Raw genomic sequence first — 20,170 nt, 5'->3', positions numbered from 1 at the left:
AAAGAGATGTCATGTAGCTGCTGAAGAGGACAGATGCCAGAGCTGGAACCTTACCCTCGTGGCTACACAGATTCATAGAAATGGGTCAATTTAAGATTAAGAATTAGATAATAAGAAGCCTAAGCAAATAGGTCAAGCAGTGTTGTAATTAATAAAATTTCTGTGTACAAATTCAGGTCTGAGTGGCTGGGAAACAAACAAGCAGTCTCCATCTAAAGATGGCGCCAACTTGAGCTGACTATATCGACATAAAACCTGAGAGAGTTTGGGAAAGAATTCTAGACACAAAATAACAGCATTTTCTCAGGTGGGCTCTGTTAGTTTAAAGCAAGCAGAGGCACGATTCCTTTAAGAGGAGGCTTCCTGACTCAGCGGTAGCAGCAAAAACTGCATGGCTCCTTTAAGAAGGCTTCCTGATTCATGCTAGTTGCAACTGGCTCTTTCAGGAAGTCCTGCACTTAAATGGGGCTTGTGAGCACTAGTTGCTTATTGGCAACATAGACCCACTGCATCCCTGGAGCTGAGATGGTGGGCAAGACTAGTAGAGGCAGTAAACATACCTCCACCATGTTAGACAGGGCAGAGCCAAGAGGCAAGGCTGTGGAGTTGGTCCTAGCCATGCCCGCTTAGCATATTTAAAAAAAGGTGTTCCTGGTCAGAAAATGATTACAGATATGCAATAAAGACAGATTCAGACAAAAATAAATCTCTGAATGGGTCATAGTGTGTTTAAAACTGTACATAGGCTTGGGAGAGAGAGGAAAAGAATATAGACAAAAGTACAGTCATATTAAAAGAGTAAAGACAATAAAATAAATATTAAAAATTAATAGAGTAATATAAAAAGCCACATAAAGATGGAAAATATACAGAGAGTCTGGATTACGCATATTATTATGTTTTCTTTGAATTTTTTGACTGTAGAGAGATATTAGATTCTGGGGGCTGCTAAGTTAAATCAACATAAAGGCATCTTGACTTCAAAATTTAAGTCTAAAGATATGTTTTGGAAACAAAAACCAAAAGTGGATTCTGTTTTTGTTTCCAAACAAGATGAGAACCTATAGATAGGCTAATGTGGTTTAATGGAACAAGACCCCCTGAAAGGTTGCCATGAACCCTAAAAATACTTCACCCAGTAAACAGCAGGAAACATTTTGGAGAAAGCAATGCCCAAATTCCCAAAATAATTGTTTATAATGTTTATAATATGTTTTCCTTTAAAGGGGGGGTATGATATAAATACTTTGCATTGGTATGGATCTTGGTCTATTGATACAGATTTAAGGTCAATTTTGTTACACTGTATATATGCATTTCTGCTATTGCTTAAAGTATTGTGCTTATGCAGTTCACTTAAAAATGTAATGTATAATTAAATACAGATTAATAAATAGTCATCTATAATAATCAAACTGTAGTTACCTTAGTTAGGTTTTCTAGATATATAGAGATGTATTTCAGTTAGATAATCTTCAACACTCCAAAGACCTACAGAACATGGCATTTAAAGTGCTTTAAGAACAAGAGTTCCAGGACAGGCTCTAAAGCCACAGAGAAACACTGTCTCGAAAAACACACCAAAAATAAATAAATAAATAAAAAAGAATTCTCATAATATACTCAGGTTATGTTGTTAACTTCAAAAACCAAAGTATAAAATAATTTTATATATAATTCTACGGAAAGATATTTATATATAATTTTAGAGAAAAATAGTTCCTACTGTATTAGAAAAAGAAAATTAAAACATAAATAAATTAACTGCTTATTTTGGAAAGAGATATAGAAAACATAACCAAGAAATTAAATAATAATGTTTAGCTATTAAGTGGAACACGGTGTGAGAGTTTTGTGATGGGCATAGCTTTGACTTTCAAGGCATGTATTTTACTGATTTAAAAAAGAAAAAGCAGCAGGCTAGAGCAATGGCTCAGCAGTTAAAAGCTCTTGTTTCCTTGCAGAGGATCCGAGTTCAGTTTCTAGAGCTGGCTCCCAGTGGCCTGTCTCTCCTGCTCCAGGAAATGAAACTTTCTTCCGGCCTCCACAGGCACTGACGCACACGCACAAACCCAGTCAGGGCACACAAATGCACTTAGTTGAAAATAGAACAATTTTTTTTTTAAGAAAACCATAAAGCTGGACATAAAAGAACAACAAATCATTAAAACCGCATACAGAGCTGTGTATAGTGGTGTCCGCCTTTAATCCCAGCACGCAGGAGGCAGAGGCAGGAGGATCTCTGTGGGTCTGCGGCCAGCCGGATCTACAGAGTGAGTTCCGGGACAGTCAGAGCTACACAGAGAAACTCTCTCTTGAAAAACAAAACAAATAGCAACTGATGGAAAAGCAGATACAGACATCTGTCCCCTAATGTCCATGTACACACCATGGTACAAATACCCCCTCCACACACAGACACACACCATACATAGACACACAATAATAACAGTATATTGAAAAACAAAAATATTTCCTTGGGATTCATAACTGCTAGTCTAGCTCAAGTTCAGTGGCAAATCATGTCTCATGGGAATAAAGCAGAGAATGACAGCAAAACACCAGTGTCTTCTTTTGTCTGGCACATGAGCATGTGCACAGAGTTCTGCACACATACATGCACATCCACTACACACATGCTCATATCACACTCATAAAAGTAAGTGATGGAATTAGCTCACTCACTATTGTCTTTCCCTTTTCTTTTTTGTATGTTTGTTTCAAGACAGGGTTTCTCTATGTCGCCTTATCTGTACTAGAACTCACTCTGTAGACCGGGCTGTCCTGGAATCAGAGCTCCGCCTGCCTCTGCCTTCTGAGTGCTGGGATTAAAGGTGTGTTGCACTACTACTCTGCCCATCGTGTAAACAATTTAGCTAAGTCCTTAAGTGGATATATTATGTTATCAAGAGCTGTGATGCTCCTTAACCTGCATAAACAGTAAAAAGCATAATTCATAAAAGGGACACACCAACAACAAGGCACAGTGGACATGCTTAGAACCCCAGCATTCAGGAAACTGCGTCAAGAGGATCATGAGCTCTGAGGCCAACCTGGGCTACAGTGAGACACTTTCTGAAACACAAAACAGAGACCCAAAAAGGGGGCATCCTGACACTTTTGTGTAAAGATTAAAAACTCCTAGAGAACAGAATTATTTGTTAAAAATAATGTAGCACGAACCATTTCTCTTAAAGGCCCAAAGGTGAAAAAAATGAAAGTTTATTAGATTTAGAAATCAAAGATGAATTGGTATAATTATGATTACATACAGAATCCAGCAGTTAGAAATGAAGTCTATTTAGATCTAGCTTGAGAGTCTCAGGGCAGAAGTAACTTAGAAACCACATTAAATCTCCAATTTGCATGAGTTTTTTTCAGTGAACCAGATAGACCACTGTGTCGCCAATATCCGTGCGTAGCCCGTTCTCAGTGAGGTGAACTTTCTTGCTCTCTAGGTCCACGTGGAAAACAGCACTCTCAGAAATGAGCGTCTTCTCACTGTGTTCCCTCCCAAGGACTGGAACACGTCGAGGCCCCAGCAGAGGATCATCAAACCGCATCAGTTTCACTTTGGAAAGATCTATAGTGAAAGAGATCACCAACATGAGTATCTGCATATAGTCACTGACACAACCTCATAATAGCCAAACACGGGCATTTTCATCAGATTCTTAGGACCCGCCTCAGAAGCAAAGCTAGCATCTTGTAAACTTCATCCCCTCCCAGCTTTACACCTGAACCAAACAGTCAGCGCGTCTGTGTAACACGTCTGAACACCAAACCAAGAGGGAGGAAGAAGAGTATTCTTTTTTAAGGGCTAACCTACGGTTTACATCACCTTTACATGCTTCACCAAGCCTTTGGTGCTCCTGGACGCACTCAGCTGGTGAAGGACCTTCTCTGACCTATCTATGGAGGAGTCACGATCTCTGTGAGAAGCAGGACTACCTATTTCTTCTGTTGTTCAAGAGACACGAAGTGCTTATAGCACAAGCTGGTAAGAACCAGGAAGAGGGGCTGGAGAGATGGCTCAGTGATTAAGAGCACCACCTGCTTGTCTAAAGGTCCTGAGTTCAGTTCTCAGCAACCACATGGTGGCTCACAACCATCAGTAATGAGATCTGGTGCCTTCTTCTAGCCTGTAGGCATGCATGCAGGCAGAATACTGTATACACAATAAATAAATAAGTCTTAAAAAAAAAAGAATCAGGAAGAGAAGGAGGGGCAGAGAGAGGGGCAACTTTGAGATGAGCTCTAATCTGACCGGCATCTGGCCTACTGCCGTGCAATCTCGTAATACAGCTCCTCACAAACAAACAAACAAAAACACAAAACAGCAACCCAAAACCAAACAAGCACTTACCTTATGGATAAACTTATGATTCAACAATCTGATCAAAAAAATTTATTTAAGCAATTCTGAGACTTTCAACATCAAACAATTTTGCTTTTATATGGGGGGAAAACACTGACACAAATGCTCAGTCTAGGTCTATGCCATTCTGAGCACAGTGTGGTCAGCTATGCTTCACCTGCCCCTCCCCAGATGACATTTCCTACATTACTTCCAAGCTTTTCTAAAATAGATCACTGGGTGGTCTGTGAGCTACATCCCCTCCTGGTGTCTCAAGAGGACAAAGCTTAGCTCTATAAGGGAAAAGAGATCAAAGAAGACATTAATGCAGCTGGCAGTCATACCCAGAGTACAAGTCTTCCAGGCATTCTGTTCTCTCTGGGAAACAAAGACTGAAAGCCAGCAAGTTTAGAGAAGAGCTCTCAGGGCTTACAAAGCAATTACCTGCATCTGCCATAAAAGCAAACCCTGCCTGCGAGTGCTCCGAGTTTCTGCAGGAGCCATACACAGTCTGCTCCAAGACAGAGCACAAGCCCTGAAACCTAAAACAGGAGAGACAGTAGTCTTCCGCGAGCCTTCATCTTGTTTGGGTGAATATAATCCATGGTAACAGCTATTGCAATTTCACCGGTACATCAGTGGCACCAAATATTTTGCTATAGAAACTGTAACAAGTTCTGCCAGCAGGTTTCATACATTCACTGCAGCTCTCTCTCTGTCTCCCCTCATCATTTCAACCAATTCTAATTTGAACTATTTCAAAGAAACCTTAACACTCAATCAGCCCTCTCAGTGACAAAACACATTTGCTTTGATGTTTTGTCATGTAGTTCATTACCGCCAATAAATTCGTAGGGTTTTCTTAGTGGCCTTCCTATCTATTCTTATCCTAGATCTCTCTCATCACTGAAAATGTTGAAATTTAAGTCTGCAACTACACAAGATTTAAGGCGCTTAGAGGAAAGATAAGAGCGATTGAAAGTCCCTGGGGACTGATATATGAAATGGAGTCTCTCACCTCCGAGTTATTACTTCATATGTGGCATAGGTGTGAGTGATTTAAAGTCATTATCATCAAGAGTTGCTCGGTGGCCTTTGTGGAGTGAAATGATGGTTTGAGCTGAGTTTCTCCCAGCCCTCGATCATAATCACCCTCAATACAATTGGCACTAATTGGACTGCTCGCTGGCTAGTGCAGTAGACAGACTATGAAGTGTGTTATCTTACATTCTCAATATGCTCAGCCCTCACACATATCAAAGCAACACGAAGCCTATGGAAAGTATCAAGGTTAGATCTCTTCTGGTGATTCTCACACAAATACCGATTTCGAAGTTCGCTAATGCATCTATTCATTTTCCAAAATTTATAGCAGCTACTAACACCAAACTTAAAACTGTGATTCACACTCACTGGATGTAGTTGTAGCTTGTAAAATAAAGAAATAAGAATGATACCAGAAGCTCCATGAAAAAAAGGCAACAAATAGACAGTAACGCCAGCACAATTCTGAGGAACCCAGTCCGTGCACTGAGTACCTTTAATAGGAATGCGATTTAACATCTTAAAAGAAAAAATGTCAGGCAGTGATGGTGCACACCTTTAATTCCAGCACTCAGAAGGCAAAGGCAAAGGCAGGCTAATCTGAATTCAAGGCTAGTCTGGTCTATAGAGCAAGTTACAGGGTAGTCAGGGCTATACAGAGAAACCCTGCCTCGGAAGCCCCCCTCCAAAAACATAAATAAAATTTATTACATTTATTTATTTTGTGAATGTTTGTGTAAGCATGCCATAGCACACATGTGTAATTCAGACAACAATTAAGTTTCTCTTCTTCCATGACAAGATAAGGACCGAGGTCATCGGCTTGACAACAAGTGCCTTAGCTCACTCAGGCATCTCATCACCCAATTTAACACTCGCAATACAATTTCCAATGCAGAAACACATCCTCTAGTATACCACAACCTCATAATAAGACCCATGGGTTCCCACGAATACCCGTTTTCTTTAAAAGCCCTTCTAATGGCTTTAAGGACTATGTGTTCTTTCTATTAGAAAATTTGCTGAAGATTGAAAAGCAATACAAATATGAAGAGACATAACATGGCTTCCTGGATATTCATATTTTCCAATTTTCAGGTCCTGCTTATTTGCTCCAAAGGTATATGTACCCTCCGTGGTATTTCACTAAGGAAACATACTAAATGCCTATATGGGCTAGAGAGATGACTCAGTGACTAAGACCCAGGTTCAGTTCCCAGCACCAAAATCACCTGTAACTCCAGTTACAGGAGCTCTGACACCTCTTCCTGGCCTCCATGGACACCTGCACTCACATGGTGCACTTCCATACACTCAGACACACATACATACACACATAAAGAACAAATCTTTCAGAACATAGATGAATCTTGGAAAACTGTGTGTGTATGTGTGTGTGTGTGTGTGTGTGTGTGTGTGTGTGTATGTGTGTGTGTGGTATATGCATGTATGTGGGTGAACTCTTACGTGCATGTGAAGGTCAATGCTGAGTGTCTTCCTGTCACTCTCCACCTTATTATTTATTAAGAACCTGGAGCTTGCTGTTTCAGCTGGTCTGGCTGGCTACCTGAATGTCATCTGTCTCCCCCGCATCCCCTCAGCTTTGGGGCTACGGCACATATCACTGCACCTGGCTGGTTTTCTTCAGTTTGGAATACTGGTGCTGGGATCCAAACCCAGGCCTCACATCTGCGCAATAAGCACTTTACAAACTGAGCTGGCTTCCCACGTCAGCCCATGGGAGACATTTTGCTTAGTGAAAGGAAAACTGCTGCTGGGCAAAGTGGCCCAGGCCTGTAGTTACGGCTACTCAGGAGGCCAGGCAGAAACTGCTTCAGTCAGGTCAGAGCTGGATAAGAGTGAGAAGTCATGTCTTTATTTTTTTTTTAAAAAAAAAAAAAAAAAAGGCTTACTAATAAACGTGTCGAATCTTTAAAATAAAACACCAATCCTACTTCTGTGAAGGGCCTAGAATAGGTGGGACGGTTAAGAATGGTCAAAAAGAACTAGAAGGAAACAGCAAGCGGCAACAGGTTACCCACAACCCCACAACTAACACATTTTTGATTACTATCAAAAAGAAAAGAGGGCCAGCAAGATGGCTCTGAAGGTACAGGTGTGCCCAAGCCTGATGACCGAAGTCTGACAAGCTGCCCTCCGACCTGGAAGTATGTGCACTGTATGTGCACATACATAACAAGTAAAAGTCATTAAAAATGAGATCTAACTCAATGGGAGATCCCTTGCCTAGCATGTACAAGAACCTAGATTCAAACCTAGCACTGCAAAGAAATAAATACATAAAATTAAATAAGAAGACAACCAATCCTGGGGGCACGCATCTGTAATTCCAGCAGTTAGGAGGCAAAGGCAGAACTGCCATAGGTTCAAAGCCAGCCTGGTCTACATAGCAAGTTTCAAGTAAGTCACCTAGGGCTTCATGGTAAGAGTCTGTCTGAAAATACACATGATGAGGGAGAAGAGATGTGAGGAATGGGAGAGACAGATATCACCTAAAAGATGAACATCAACATCAGTCAGTCTTTATAATCCTGAAGAAAAGTCCTCGAGACACACTAAGCTGCCTCTCGTGTCCACTCCAGGACCTGGCTGGAGTGATGGGTAATCTTCACTAACCTGACGGCATTAAAAATGAAGGGAGCACAAATCTGGATATGTACGGCCATTTCCAGAGGTTCAGCTGAGGAGAGAAGTCCGACTCTGAATGTGGGTGGCACTGGCCCATGGACTCAGGTTCCAGGCTGACTCAGAAGGACAACAGAGGGAAGACAGCTGAGCAACAAGGCTCTCCCGCCTGCTTCCTGACAGCAAATGTACTGTGACCAGTGCTTCAAGATCCTGGGCAATGGCCAAGTACTAGCCTCACCGCCAGGTCTTTGCCACTATCCTCTACACCCTCAAACTGGGAGTCAGAGCAATCTTTTCTCTCTTAGGTTGCTTCTTGTTGGGTATTTTTTCATAGCAACAAGAAAACTAACGAATACACTGGGTACTGAAAAGGGAGGCCACAGTACTCAAGAGGCAGAGGCGGGCAGGTCTCTGTGGGCTTCAGGAAATCTGGTCTACATAGCAGGTCTCAGGCCGGCCAGGATTGCATAGTAAGACCTTCAGGGGAGGGGAGAGGGTGTTGATGTTCAATTTAATCACAGAACATATACTCCTAATCTAGATCAGAAATTGAGATTGTATATGTATTTTGCCTAGAGAAACACAGTTTAAAAGAAAAAAATAGAAGCTTTGGAATCCAACAGTTTGAACTCAGGGCTTGAGATTTTCCAGCTGAGCAAATCTCCCTTTGTGAGCTTCCATTCCACTATCTACACAAGGGGAATGATGATGATGATGATGATGATGATGATACTTACGCTGTAATTTGTAGAAGGATTAATAAGCTAATGCACGGAAGACACTCAAAAACTCATTCTAATTCTCCTCTTTCCCTAGGAAGAGATCCAGCTGGACAACTTAGTCTAGAAAATTAAGGGTATATGTTTCTAATTTTGAATTACCTCTAAGAGACATAAATCACTTGTAATTTAGAATCAGACAGGATACTGAAAAAATATCCAATTCAGAGTACTCAGGACATTGAAAGAGAACCAGCTTGGCACTTAAGTGACACAAAATTACCAAACTACCTAACCCCAAACAAGACCAAAAAAATCTAGGTTTCCAGTTTAGGGCCCAGTTCTCTTCCCATGGTGTTAAACTGCTGTCAGAAGAGCTCTCTCTGTCCCTTCTACTTACAACTCATCAATACATGAGCTTCTGCTATGTAGGAGCTTCAAGGGAAAGATTTTACCTTTGATTCCTCGGTCCATTTTCATTAAGCGCCTGATTATGGAATCACAGCTGTCTCCTTGCCTGACATCGATTCTGGTTGAGAAGTGGCCATTGGATGGCTGGGGATTTACTAGGAAGATTGACACACCTGGCTAGGAGAATAAAGATATAAGTTATGACACATTAAATGTGAATACCACCAAAAATAAGGGCAATCTCTACTATATTTTCAATACCCACTAAAGACATTTCTAATTCTACATAAAATCATGATAAGACACGACAGAAAAACTGTGTGAGCTCATGTTTCGACCCAGATGCCGAAACAGACTACAGTTGCACGTACCAACCCTGCTGACAGACTGTAACAATAACAGCATCTTCTCTCCCACAACTACCATCGCTTGTTCAACCTCTCTACTGCAGGCCAGGTACCAGAAGAAACACTTTACAGACATGGCTTTCATCCCCCAAGGGAACATTACAGCTCTATAAAGAACACCATTTTATTTACTCATTTCTGTGAGCCAAATGACTGCACTTCTGCAAGCCACACTGCGAGACGATGAGAGAATTATCACAAAATAAACTCAGAAGGTCTCCATGAATATGATTACCCTACTCTTCCAAAATAAACCACTGTTTTCAATTAAATATGGTCAAGGGAACAACATTCCTAAGTGCTCTATTAGGATATTATGGAGTCATAATTGTAGTCCAAATCTGAATGGATACTTGGAGGCTAAATAAAATCTGTAAGACTTTTATACTTCTACCAAAAATAAGAGGTAGGAGGCAATTCTAGTATTAAGTTGATGGGCCTGCCTGGTTTAAACCAAAAAGCAAAAAGCTTGCACAATAGCTAACTAGTCGGAATAGGACATTTGAAAGCTTTGTCACTGTTTAAAAGTCTTACTCTTTTTTTTTTCTTTCTTTGAGTAAAAATCATGTTCAGAGCTGGGCAGTGGTGCACATGCCTTTAATCCCAGCACTCGGGAGGCAGAGGCAGGCAGAGCTCGGTGAGTTCGAGGCTACCCTGGACTACAGAGTGAGTTCCAGGACAGCCAAGGCTATGCAGAGAAACCATATCTCAAAAAAACAAAAACAAAACAAAACAAAACAAAAAAAACAAAACAAAACAAAAATCCCAGGTTCAAAACATCTTACTTTGTTTTTTAAAACCACAAATAATAAATATAACTAGTACTGCACAAGCCAGAGCAATAGAACACCTATGTTCTGCCCCATTTCTAACCCTTCAGATTCAATTCCTTCCACCTACGAATGATGGCTGTTGCTCTTGTCTAGGCCTAAGAGGCAATGATTCAAAACGACTTCTTCAACTTACTTCTGTTCGGAAAACATGAAGCGGCTTCCCAGGACAACAGTCTTCCCTGACTTTATCTTCTGCTTCAGAGGCAAACTTGACTTCTATATGTTCCAGCTAAATGGAGGGGGAAACGAAAGTCATGAGTAGCACTTAGTATGACTGAAATTAATCACCACTTCATCTCATTCATCTCGGCTTCTCCTCTTAATATGAAATGATTTGCACAATTTTATTGTTTTCCTTATAAATATTAAGTGAAAACTACAATCTGCTATCAACATTAATCTTAGCTGTTTCATGGCATTGTTCTTTACACAATCGTGTGTCGCTTTGTAAATCGGAATCTGGCTCTACCCGCCAGCATGAAAGCTTCCACCTAAACAACAGAAGCTCCAAAGTTTATCATTTCAGATGCCACATAAGCAGAAGAACAGCTCAGTAATATAACATACTGCAGATTTCCCAATAGATGACTCTGACGTGTGTGCCTACTGTTCACATGAAAAGGAAAAAAAGGAGTTTCCGACCTACAAAAATGTGAACATGCATACATATGACATTTAGAGACATACACAATACAGATGTCTACTAATCCTGGACTTCACGATCCACAGGTCTAGCCAGCGCAAGGCCTGGGGTCAATCACCGGTGGCAAATGCACAGGGATAATGAATAAAACAAATCCTCGGGTAGAACTCTTCAGCTCTGTGGTCGCTCTAAGCTGCACGGTTTCAGTGTCTTCATTATCATTAGAACCACATTCTGAGTCTTCCAACAGTGGTCTAAAGCAAATTAGTTTTCCTTTTGCTCAGCTAAGGGAAAGCACTTTTAGATTCTGTGAAGCTGTGACTGAAAATGGACCGGGACCACAGATTATAATTAAGTCGGTTCTGTAAGTCTGAGATCTGAAACTGGGACAATAACACGTGCATGGATTCTCCTAATTGCTTTAAAGATAATCTAGAGAGAATCCCGAACCACACACAGCCCATGTTTTACATATAAGATAACTGATAAATGAGTAAGGTGACAGATCACTCTTTCTGCAAGTTTTATATCCACTCATTTACTTTCATCTAAAAACATTTATTTATTATATATTTAGTAAAAGTTCTAAAGATTGAACATGACATTTATGAAACGTATCCTAACAGGCTGTAGAGTTGGACTGTAGTTTTATAGGAAACCACAGTAACTAGCTATACAATTCCTGGCCCTCTTACCTCGAGAGAATTGGTTAGGTAGACTATATTCTCCATAAGTACTGCCTTCTCATCAAATTCCAATTGTAAATCCAAGACTCGAGGCCCTTTCTTCTCCATATTTTCCTAAGAGCCAAATGATTTTGAAAAACAAAATCATATTAAAAACATGCTTAAAAGAATCTGTCATTAAGTAATCAATCATTTAATCAATTGATAAAACATGTATACATTTCATCAGGTAAAGGCTTTTGACTCAATGGGTTTCCCTCACCTATGTTTGCTTGTTAAGGAAATTACTTGCTGATTGGGGAGAGCGTGGGGGAATGGGAGAGTTGAGATGGAGAAAGGGCAGATATAGGAGCAGGGAAGAAGATATTTTAATTAAGGGAGCCATTTTAGGATTGGCAAGAGACTTGGCTCTATAGGGGATCCCAAGTGTCCACGGGATGTCCCCAGCTAGGTCCTTGGGCAGTAGAGAGGGTACCTGAACTGGCCTTGTCCCATAGTCACACTGATTAATATCTCAAATATCACCATAGAACTTTCATCCGGCGATGGATGGAGATAGAGACAGAGACCCACATCGGAGCAGTGGACTGAGCTCCCAAGGTCCAGTTGAAGAGCAGAAGGAGGGAGAAGATGAGCAAGGAAGTCAGGACCACGAGGGGTTGGTCCACCCACTGAGACACTGTGCCTGATCTAATGGGAGCCCACCAAATTCAGCTGGACTGGGACTGAACAAGCATGTGATCAAACAGTACTCTCTGAATGTGGCTGACAATGAGGGCTGACTGAGAAGCCATTGATAATGGCACTGGGACTTGTTTCTATTGCATGTACTGGCTTTTTGGGATTCTCGTCTGTTTGGATGCACACCTTCCTAGGCCTGGATGGAGGAGGGAGGGCCTTGGACTTCCCACAGGCCAGGGTACCCTGCCCTCTCTTAAGACTGGAGGGGGAGGGAAGAGGGTGAGTGGGGGAACGGGAGGGGAATGGGAGGAGGGGAGGAAGTGGAAATTTTGAATGGAAAAATAAAATTAAAAAAAAAAGAAATTACTTGCTCAAAATAATTGCCATGTAAAATAAGATTTAAGGAAGTACTGAAAACATTAGAAGGCATGGGATTTTCAGGCACTGAAAATAAACACTGTTTTAAAACTGTGCACTTAGATGACTTACTGTACAAACTGCAAGAATCAAAGAAATGAAAAACATCTCTTTAGCTAATTTTTTTAAATTTTCCAAGAAAACAAATATTAAAAATCCCAAAGATATGCCTGCAAAGCTTAAAAAAAAACTGACGCTATCATACTATCTAGGTATACAGATAATCTTGTGATATTCAAAAACCAATTTCTTATGCTTAATTTTCTTCAACATTAAATATTTTCTACTCAAAACATAACCTTAGTGATCCTACTTAATAAGTACAACTACAGCTGTGTAACACAATGTGTTAGCTTCCTGGGAAAGCGACCCCACATGACTCCTACTGTACTCCGCTTAGGTTACCAACTGCAGTCGAATCGGTGCCTTTATACAGGGAGTGTGAGTTACTGATCTGTGTGCACTGCAGGTGTCCACCTGTCCTACCCCCATAGTGGCACAGCACAAAGGCAGGGGCCAGTGCTGCTCTAGCTTCCCAACCCTCAGAACCACAAGACAAAGGAACTCCTAGTGTTTATACAAATTGGTGGGATGCTTGCCTAACATTTACAAAGCACTACATTTAATTGCCAACATCACAAAAAGAGAAAAAAAAATTATCCAGTCTGTTGTAACCTATTCTGCAGTAAAAGATTGACTAAGAAATCACCTAAGTTCTGTTTCCTTTCCTACAAAAGTACTAGAAAGGCAATTTCTTTAGAAACGGGCTCTTGTGTAGCCCTGGCTGGTTTTGAGTCCTTGAAATTCTTATCCCCCTGCCTCCACCTCACAAGTACTGGAATTATAGGTGTGCACCACCGCATCTGGTTTAATGTGGTGCACATTAAAAGCTCTGGATCAAACCCAGAGCTTGGACATGGTAAACAAACTCTCTACCACATGGCCACATACCCAGCCCAAGAAAGTCATTCTCTTATTCTCACACTCATCAATCATCTCAACATTTGCACAACCACTGATGTTTTGCTTGGCAAATCAAAAATAATATTTAAGAATATATTACTTTCAGGAGTGGTGACACATGCCTTTAATCCCAGCATACAGGAGGAAGAGGCAGGAGGATCTCTTAGTTTGAAGTCAGCCTGGTTTACAAAGCAAGTTCCAGGACAGCAAGGATCATACAGAGAAACCCTGTCTCAGATTAAGAGAGGGGGAAAGAAGAGTGGGAGAGAAAGAGAGCGACAGAGCAGGCAGGAGATCTCTGTGAGTTTGAGGCAAGTCTGATCTATATAGAGTTCCAGGTTAGCCAGGACTACATAGTGAGACCGTGTATCAAAAGAATTAATTAAAAAACAAAAGAAAAATCTAATACTGAGATCCTAAAGAACTCAACTCTTTCATAACAAAGAACTCACTAGCCTACTGCTGTATCCATTAACCCGAATGCAGCCACTGTCACTGCAATGCATGCAGCTCAACTAACCCAAGGAAATGGAGACATGTCAGGAGATCCACTGACCACACCTTAACGTATGCCCAAGAACACACTTCTTCCCAAAATTGGAGAGGGAGAAGGGGAGAGCACAGGAACAAGTCAGTGCAGCAACTCTAAGCCTATTTCCTTCAGTCTGGAATACATGTTTTCATATTTTCAGCAACCCTGCAGGTAAATTCAAAATCTGACTGTTCATGTCTCACAACCACTGACTGAAGAGTGCTATTTTAGCATGTCACTGGGGGAGACTGTGAAGACTTTTCCGTTTCCCTCTTCTGTCCTAGCTAACCATTTCTCAAAAGGTCACAGCTATCCAAGGACCATACTCACCTTAATCATGGCAACAAACGGCATAACTTTCTTCATATATTTCTTCAGTTCTGGCAAATTGCCTAGTTCACAAGCAATGACTTTGTTATCAGGCAATTTTCCACCGTTGGCCTAAAAATGGGAGCAGGAGAGGAGTGTAAAGAGAAACATTTAAAAGATGATATGAGACCATAGGTCTGCCTGCAGGAACTGTGCCAGCTGCAGAAGGTGGCTGTCTGAGGAGGTGCTCAGCCCAGCGTCATGAAGGGTAAGTTCAGTGGCTGATGCACAAAGACCCTCGCTTCTGAACAGCAGCATGCTTGTCAGTCCACATGGGAAACACGCGTGCAGTGCACTGAATATTCACCTTTCTTAACGAAAGCAGCCCCTCCTGGTAAAAGACTGATGCGCTCTTATAAAGATCCTGCTCCCAAGTTCAAAGACCTTATCATTACATTGGTCAAGTTAAAATGGAAAGCAATACATTTCATATACAAAACATTTTACATGACAACTTCAGGGGAGACTTTTCCCCATAATTAAGTGTGTGAGTGTGTGTGTGTGTCTGTCTGTGTGCACATGAAAGCAGGTGCCCACGGAGCTGAGAAGCATCAAATCCCCCTGGAGCTACAATTACAGGCAGCTGTGATCTGCCTGACATAAGTACTAAGAACCAAACTCAGATCCTCAGCAAGAGCCATCTCTCTAGCCCTGAAATATGACTGCTTTTGAATACTCTCCTGGGCGGGGGGGGGGGGGAGAAAGATTCCCTAGTTTCTGAGGTCAAAATTAATATCATTTCTATCTATTCAAAATAACAACAACAACAACAAAAAACAGTTGTCATAGATCACCAATGGCATGTATATGGTGCACAGACATATAGACATGCAGGCAACAACTTAAAATAATAAACTATACGTATTATAATCATACAGATAAAAATATTAAAAAAAGAAAGAAAGAAAGAAAAGTAGGGGCAAGAGTAGTAGCACACCTTCAATCCCAACACTCAGGAGGCAGGTGGCAGGGCCTCTGTAAGTGACTGGCTGACCGGGATTAGCCATAGAGATGTTGGAGGACTGAGGAAATCAAATAGAGAGGAACATGAAGAGAAAAGGAGAGGCAGAGGAGGATTTCCAGGCCTTTTGGATTGGGGAAAGCATGGAGAACAGGGTCAACCAATCACCGACTCTGTCCTTGACTCAGGTGGCTATCCTGGCACAGTGGAGTGACAATGAGAACAATCCTCCCGCAAATAGTAGTGAGAGAAATCAACATCACCTCAAAGTGGCTTCGCAGGACGGACAGGGTGATGTGCTGCCAGAGAGGGTAGTTCTTTGCCACGTAGATAGTGCAATGGGAGGGCCTCTGTGGTGGCTGTTTGTCAGTTTTCTGCACAGGAGAAGAAAAAAACACATTGGTTCTTATGTAAACCAAAGAAAAGAACACTGAGTGCCTAGACAACCACCGTAACAGTTAGAAATGCATCCTTCAGACCCTTAACAGTTAAAACATACATGCTACAAACCCTTAAACAGAACACACATCCTTCAAACCCTTTTCTTCAGACCCTTAAGAAATTGGAATATGTATGTTTCAGACTCTCAACAGTTGGAACATACATGCTCCAGACCTTTAAAAGAACATACATGCTTCAGAGCTATATCCGCAGTACACACAGCAGTACCCATTTTAATCACTAGTTTGCTATCTAACCACATACTGTAATAAATGATCTTTTTTAAAACTGCGCTAGAGAAATGACTCGGCGGTTGGGAGCACTAGCTGCTCTTCCAGAAGACTTGGGTTCAATTCCCAGCACCTACATGGCAGCTCACAACTGTCAGTCACTCCAGTTTCAGGATAAAAACACCCTCATAAAGGCATACATGCAGGCAAAACACCAATGCACATAAAAGAAATAAATTATTTTTAAAAAAAACTGTTTAGAGGATGACTTCACCTTCCCTTTAGCTGGCATCATATAATTCTTGAGCCGTAACCTAAGGTCATGTGCTACTTCCATGAGATACTGTGAAGAACGGATCAAGGATTCATCCACGGGACCTGCCACAGGCCATGAGGCATTCATAATTGAATCAGGCTTTAAAAAAAAAAAAAAAAGATTGAGTGAGATTAAACAACACTTGCTTTCCAGGCCTTGCTTACAGTTTCACACCATGGCTACCATCTGGAATTGTGTGCCCCAAGTTCAAACCTGACTACACATAGCACACTTCTACAGTCCCTGATCTAATGTTCCCTGGAATTCAAGCTGTGAAGTCTGACTCTACATTCTTAATTAGCATCCATTTGTACAAGCATATTAATACCCACACACATATGCTCACTTTCAAAGAAAATTATGTAATGTTAATTGGCCTAAATTTAATCATTATTATATAAATTATGCATGCTCTCGGTTTTTATCCTATTAATACGTCCAACATTAAAAGTATGGCTATTCAGCATATAGATCACCAGCACAATTCCACACATGCTCATAGACTGAGAAGCACAAACGCATGGCTAAGGAGGCTGGAGAGGAACATGAATCAGACCAATCTACTGATCTGCAAGCCTAGGAAGATTACTGAATTGATCTCCACACTATGAATGTGACATAGCATCCTTGACACGCAGTCCTATATATCCCAGGAGTTTTGTATAAAACAAGAGCATTTATGTAAATATACCCTTATATCTTTGTTCATGATCACCTCATCCTGTTATTTCCAGCTCTCTCTAAAATATTTCCTCCTTTTTAACCACTGGAAGAACAATGTTACACATGCATTCGAATGTACATCTGAGAATACTCAAATACAGATAGGAATTAAATAATAGACAACATGCATACAATCACATTTTTAACACATATATGTGTATGTACAAATGCACATATATGATCTGTCTTGTATGGCTCTTTCAATCTGTTAGAATTATGATGATAAACCTAGTATCATTCCTGAACTTCTCACGAGTAACAACATTATCAACAACACTTATTTCCTAAGGCCAAAACACACTACCCATGACATTTAAAACCCAGTGATGTACATACCTTTCCCAGCAGTGTCCAGACGTGCTCACACAAATGTGGACAGAATGGAGCCAGAAGGATTGTCTGAACTTCAATAAACCGAAACACAAGCTCTCTGTGCATGCCTTCCATGGCCAGTTCACGGTATTTATCTTTCGCAGCCTATACAAAATTTCAAATGGTTTATCATTTTCATCATCTTCTTTAAAATAAAGACAAAATATTCAGCTTCTTGGTTTTAATGCATTAAGTCTTAGTCTTTCAAAAAAATTCCATAATAAATTATTATAAAAGTTTCACTTTATTTTTAAAACTCTACAGTATAAAAACAATCTTTTATCCAGAGAATATTATGTCTTTATATTAATGATTCTCTAGGAAGAAGGCTGGAAATGTAGCTGAGCAGCACGAATGCAGGCCTAGCACATGCAAGGCCCTGGGCTTAAAATAAACCAAAAAATTGCTTCAATTTTCTTGACTGCAAGAAAAATAAAGAACAAAAGTCTCAGAATTTTGCTTGTCTACCTGGTTTAGGGTCTGCGACAGAGTGTTCCAATGCACCCTAAGCTTGCACTACCTCTATTTTTACAACCACACTCTTTGATTCAGGCTAACCTCAAACTCACAGCTATCCTCCTGCCTTAGTCTCCCAAGTACTGGGACTATGGGCATAAGCCCTCTATGTTCATTTTTTTTTAAGGCACTTTAAGGCATATTTATGTCAGTGAGGCATAAAGCTAGGTCTCTGAGCTGTTTTATAAGGTCGGGCTTTGAGCAGTGCCCAGAGCAACACTAATATAAAGGGCTATGAAGGCAGGATTTCTACACTCAGCACTTGGCCTTATTTAACCACATCTGAAAACCAAGTTACATAAATCCCAATGTGACATTTTACAAAACTGATTGAGCTACATGTGGCCCTTGAAATATCAAACTTGGAAAAATACTGACACCTTGTGGAAAAACTCAGAAAGCATCTGCTTTTATGTTTATGGTAATTAATTATATGCTTGTCTTTGTATTTATCAATTTACAATGCTTCTGTTTATCAGGGCACAGTGGTACATACCTAAGTGGAGGCAGGAGGACTTCTTAACGCTCATGGGTAAAATAAGAGCAGAATTTCCTATACTAAGTAGATATCATAGACACAATGTCAAAGAAAGCTACTTTAAAACCACAGTTATCAGAACACTTAGAAAACTCACTGAAAAGATTTTCAGTCTGTGCTTTGGGCGTTCAATTATCTCATAGCAAGAAGAAAAAACATCATATTAATGCTGACATGTTTTAGAGACCAAAATAATAGCATACCTGAAACTCAAAAAAACCTGTTTTCAAAGCTTCTTTAAACATCATCTTTTCATAGTTTTGATCTGTTTTTATAATTCCTGCATTCATTTCACTATTGAATAAGGAAAGAAAATCTATTCAGTTTAAAGACAACTATGTATTTTAAGAATTTTTAAATATTATATATTTATGTTTACATAATATATTTATATGATAGACCTATACTTATATGTTCTATATATATATATAAATATATACATAAGTATTACATAGATCAATAACCAACAAAGTCAGTAAGAGACCAAAAACATTACAAATTGCTCAATACAAGGGCCAGGGGACGGCTCAGTGAGTAAGTGGTTTCTCGTGCCATACAAGCATGAGAGCTTAAGCTCAGACGCTCAGGGCTCAACTAAAGCCAGATGATGCAGTGCTGTCTGTAAGATCAGTGCATCAAGGTGAGACGGGAGGCTGAGACAGGAGAATCCCAGGAAGCCCCCAGTCCAGCTAGTGTGGTGTACACAAGGTGAAAAGCAAGGGCCAATGCCTGAGGTTGTTCTCTCTCTCTTACACACACACATACACAGACAGGGGGAGAGGGGGGCATGCATGTACACTTTTAAAATTTGGGATTTAAAAAAAAAAATTGTTCAATATAAAGCTGCTTTGTCCTTTTTAAAACTGTAGTCTGTCTACCCACTTGCATGCAGTGTTGGCTTTCACTATTCAGAGCTCCTATTTATAATAACACACTTAGCAGTGTTTTTGTTGTTGTTTGTAAAGTTTCTTGGTAGAGCTGGGCATGGTGGCCTGTGATCCAGGTACTTGGGAAGCTGAGGCAGGACTGTATAAGTTCAAGGTCAGCCTAGGGTAGTGTGAGACCCTGTCTTCCCAAATACTTCCTCATTGAAATCATTGTTAATGCTCCTTAAACACACTATGAAAAATGCCTACTAAGGCGGTAGCCAGGATTTACTTATGTTAAGTAATAGTTACAAGCTATTAGGAAACACACCTCTCATCACCCCAGATTCAATTTGACCTGAGCTGGCCCTGACCTGTTTCATGCCTTGAAATACACTGCACTTCCCCAGGATTATATGTGTTTTCTCCTTTCCCTGCAAGACTATTATCTATTTATTCAAGAAACCCAGAATTCCCAGTCTCCCTGAATCCTCTT

At 40.6% G+C, this 20,170-nt stretch overlaps 1 protein-coding gene across 2 annotated transcripts in view; it reads right to left on the bottom strand.

Annotated features, from left to right (window-relative positions):
* Positions 1–3,206: 3,206 nt before the first annotated feature.
* The window catches only part of Lars1 (leucyl-tRNA synthetase 1), a 57,952-nt gene continuing 40,988 nt past the window's right edge, over positions 3,207–20,170 (bottom strand). For both annotated transcript variants that reach the window (XM_048419081.3, XM_048419084.3), the window contains 9 exons: positions 19,012–19,102; positions 17,719–17,859; positions 16,618–16,758; positions 15,936–16,046; positions 14,673–14,783; positions 11,759–11,863; positions 10,554–10,649; positions 9,225–9,357; positions 3,207–3,583 (listed from right to left, as the gene is read on the bottom strand). In XM_048419081.3, coding sequence (XP_048275038.2) covers positions 3,378–3,583; positions 9,225–9,357; positions 10,554–10,649; positions 11,759–11,863; positions 14,673–14,783; positions 15,936–16,046; positions 16,618–16,758; positions 17,719–17,859; positions 19,012–19,102 — 1,135 coding nt within the window. In that variant the 3' untranslated portion in view covers positions 3,207–3,377. The remainder of the gene's footprint in view (positions 3,584–9,224; positions 9,358–10,553; positions 10,650–11,758; positions 11,864–14,672; positions 14,784–15,935; positions 16,047–16,617; positions 16,759–17,718; positions 17,860–19,011; positions 19,103–20,170) is intronic.

The sequence above is a fragment of the Myodes glareolus genome, chromosome 13, assembly GCF_982192425.1.
Source record: "Myodes glareolus chromosome 13, mMyoGla1.1, whole genome shotgun sequence".
In the NCBI taxonomy this organism is placed as follows: Eukaryota; Metazoa; Chordata; class Mammalia; order Rodentia; family Cricetidae; genus Myodes; species Myodes glareolus.
Note: the sequence above shows the minus strand (reverse complement) of the source record. Positions and strands in the feature narration are given on the sequence as shown.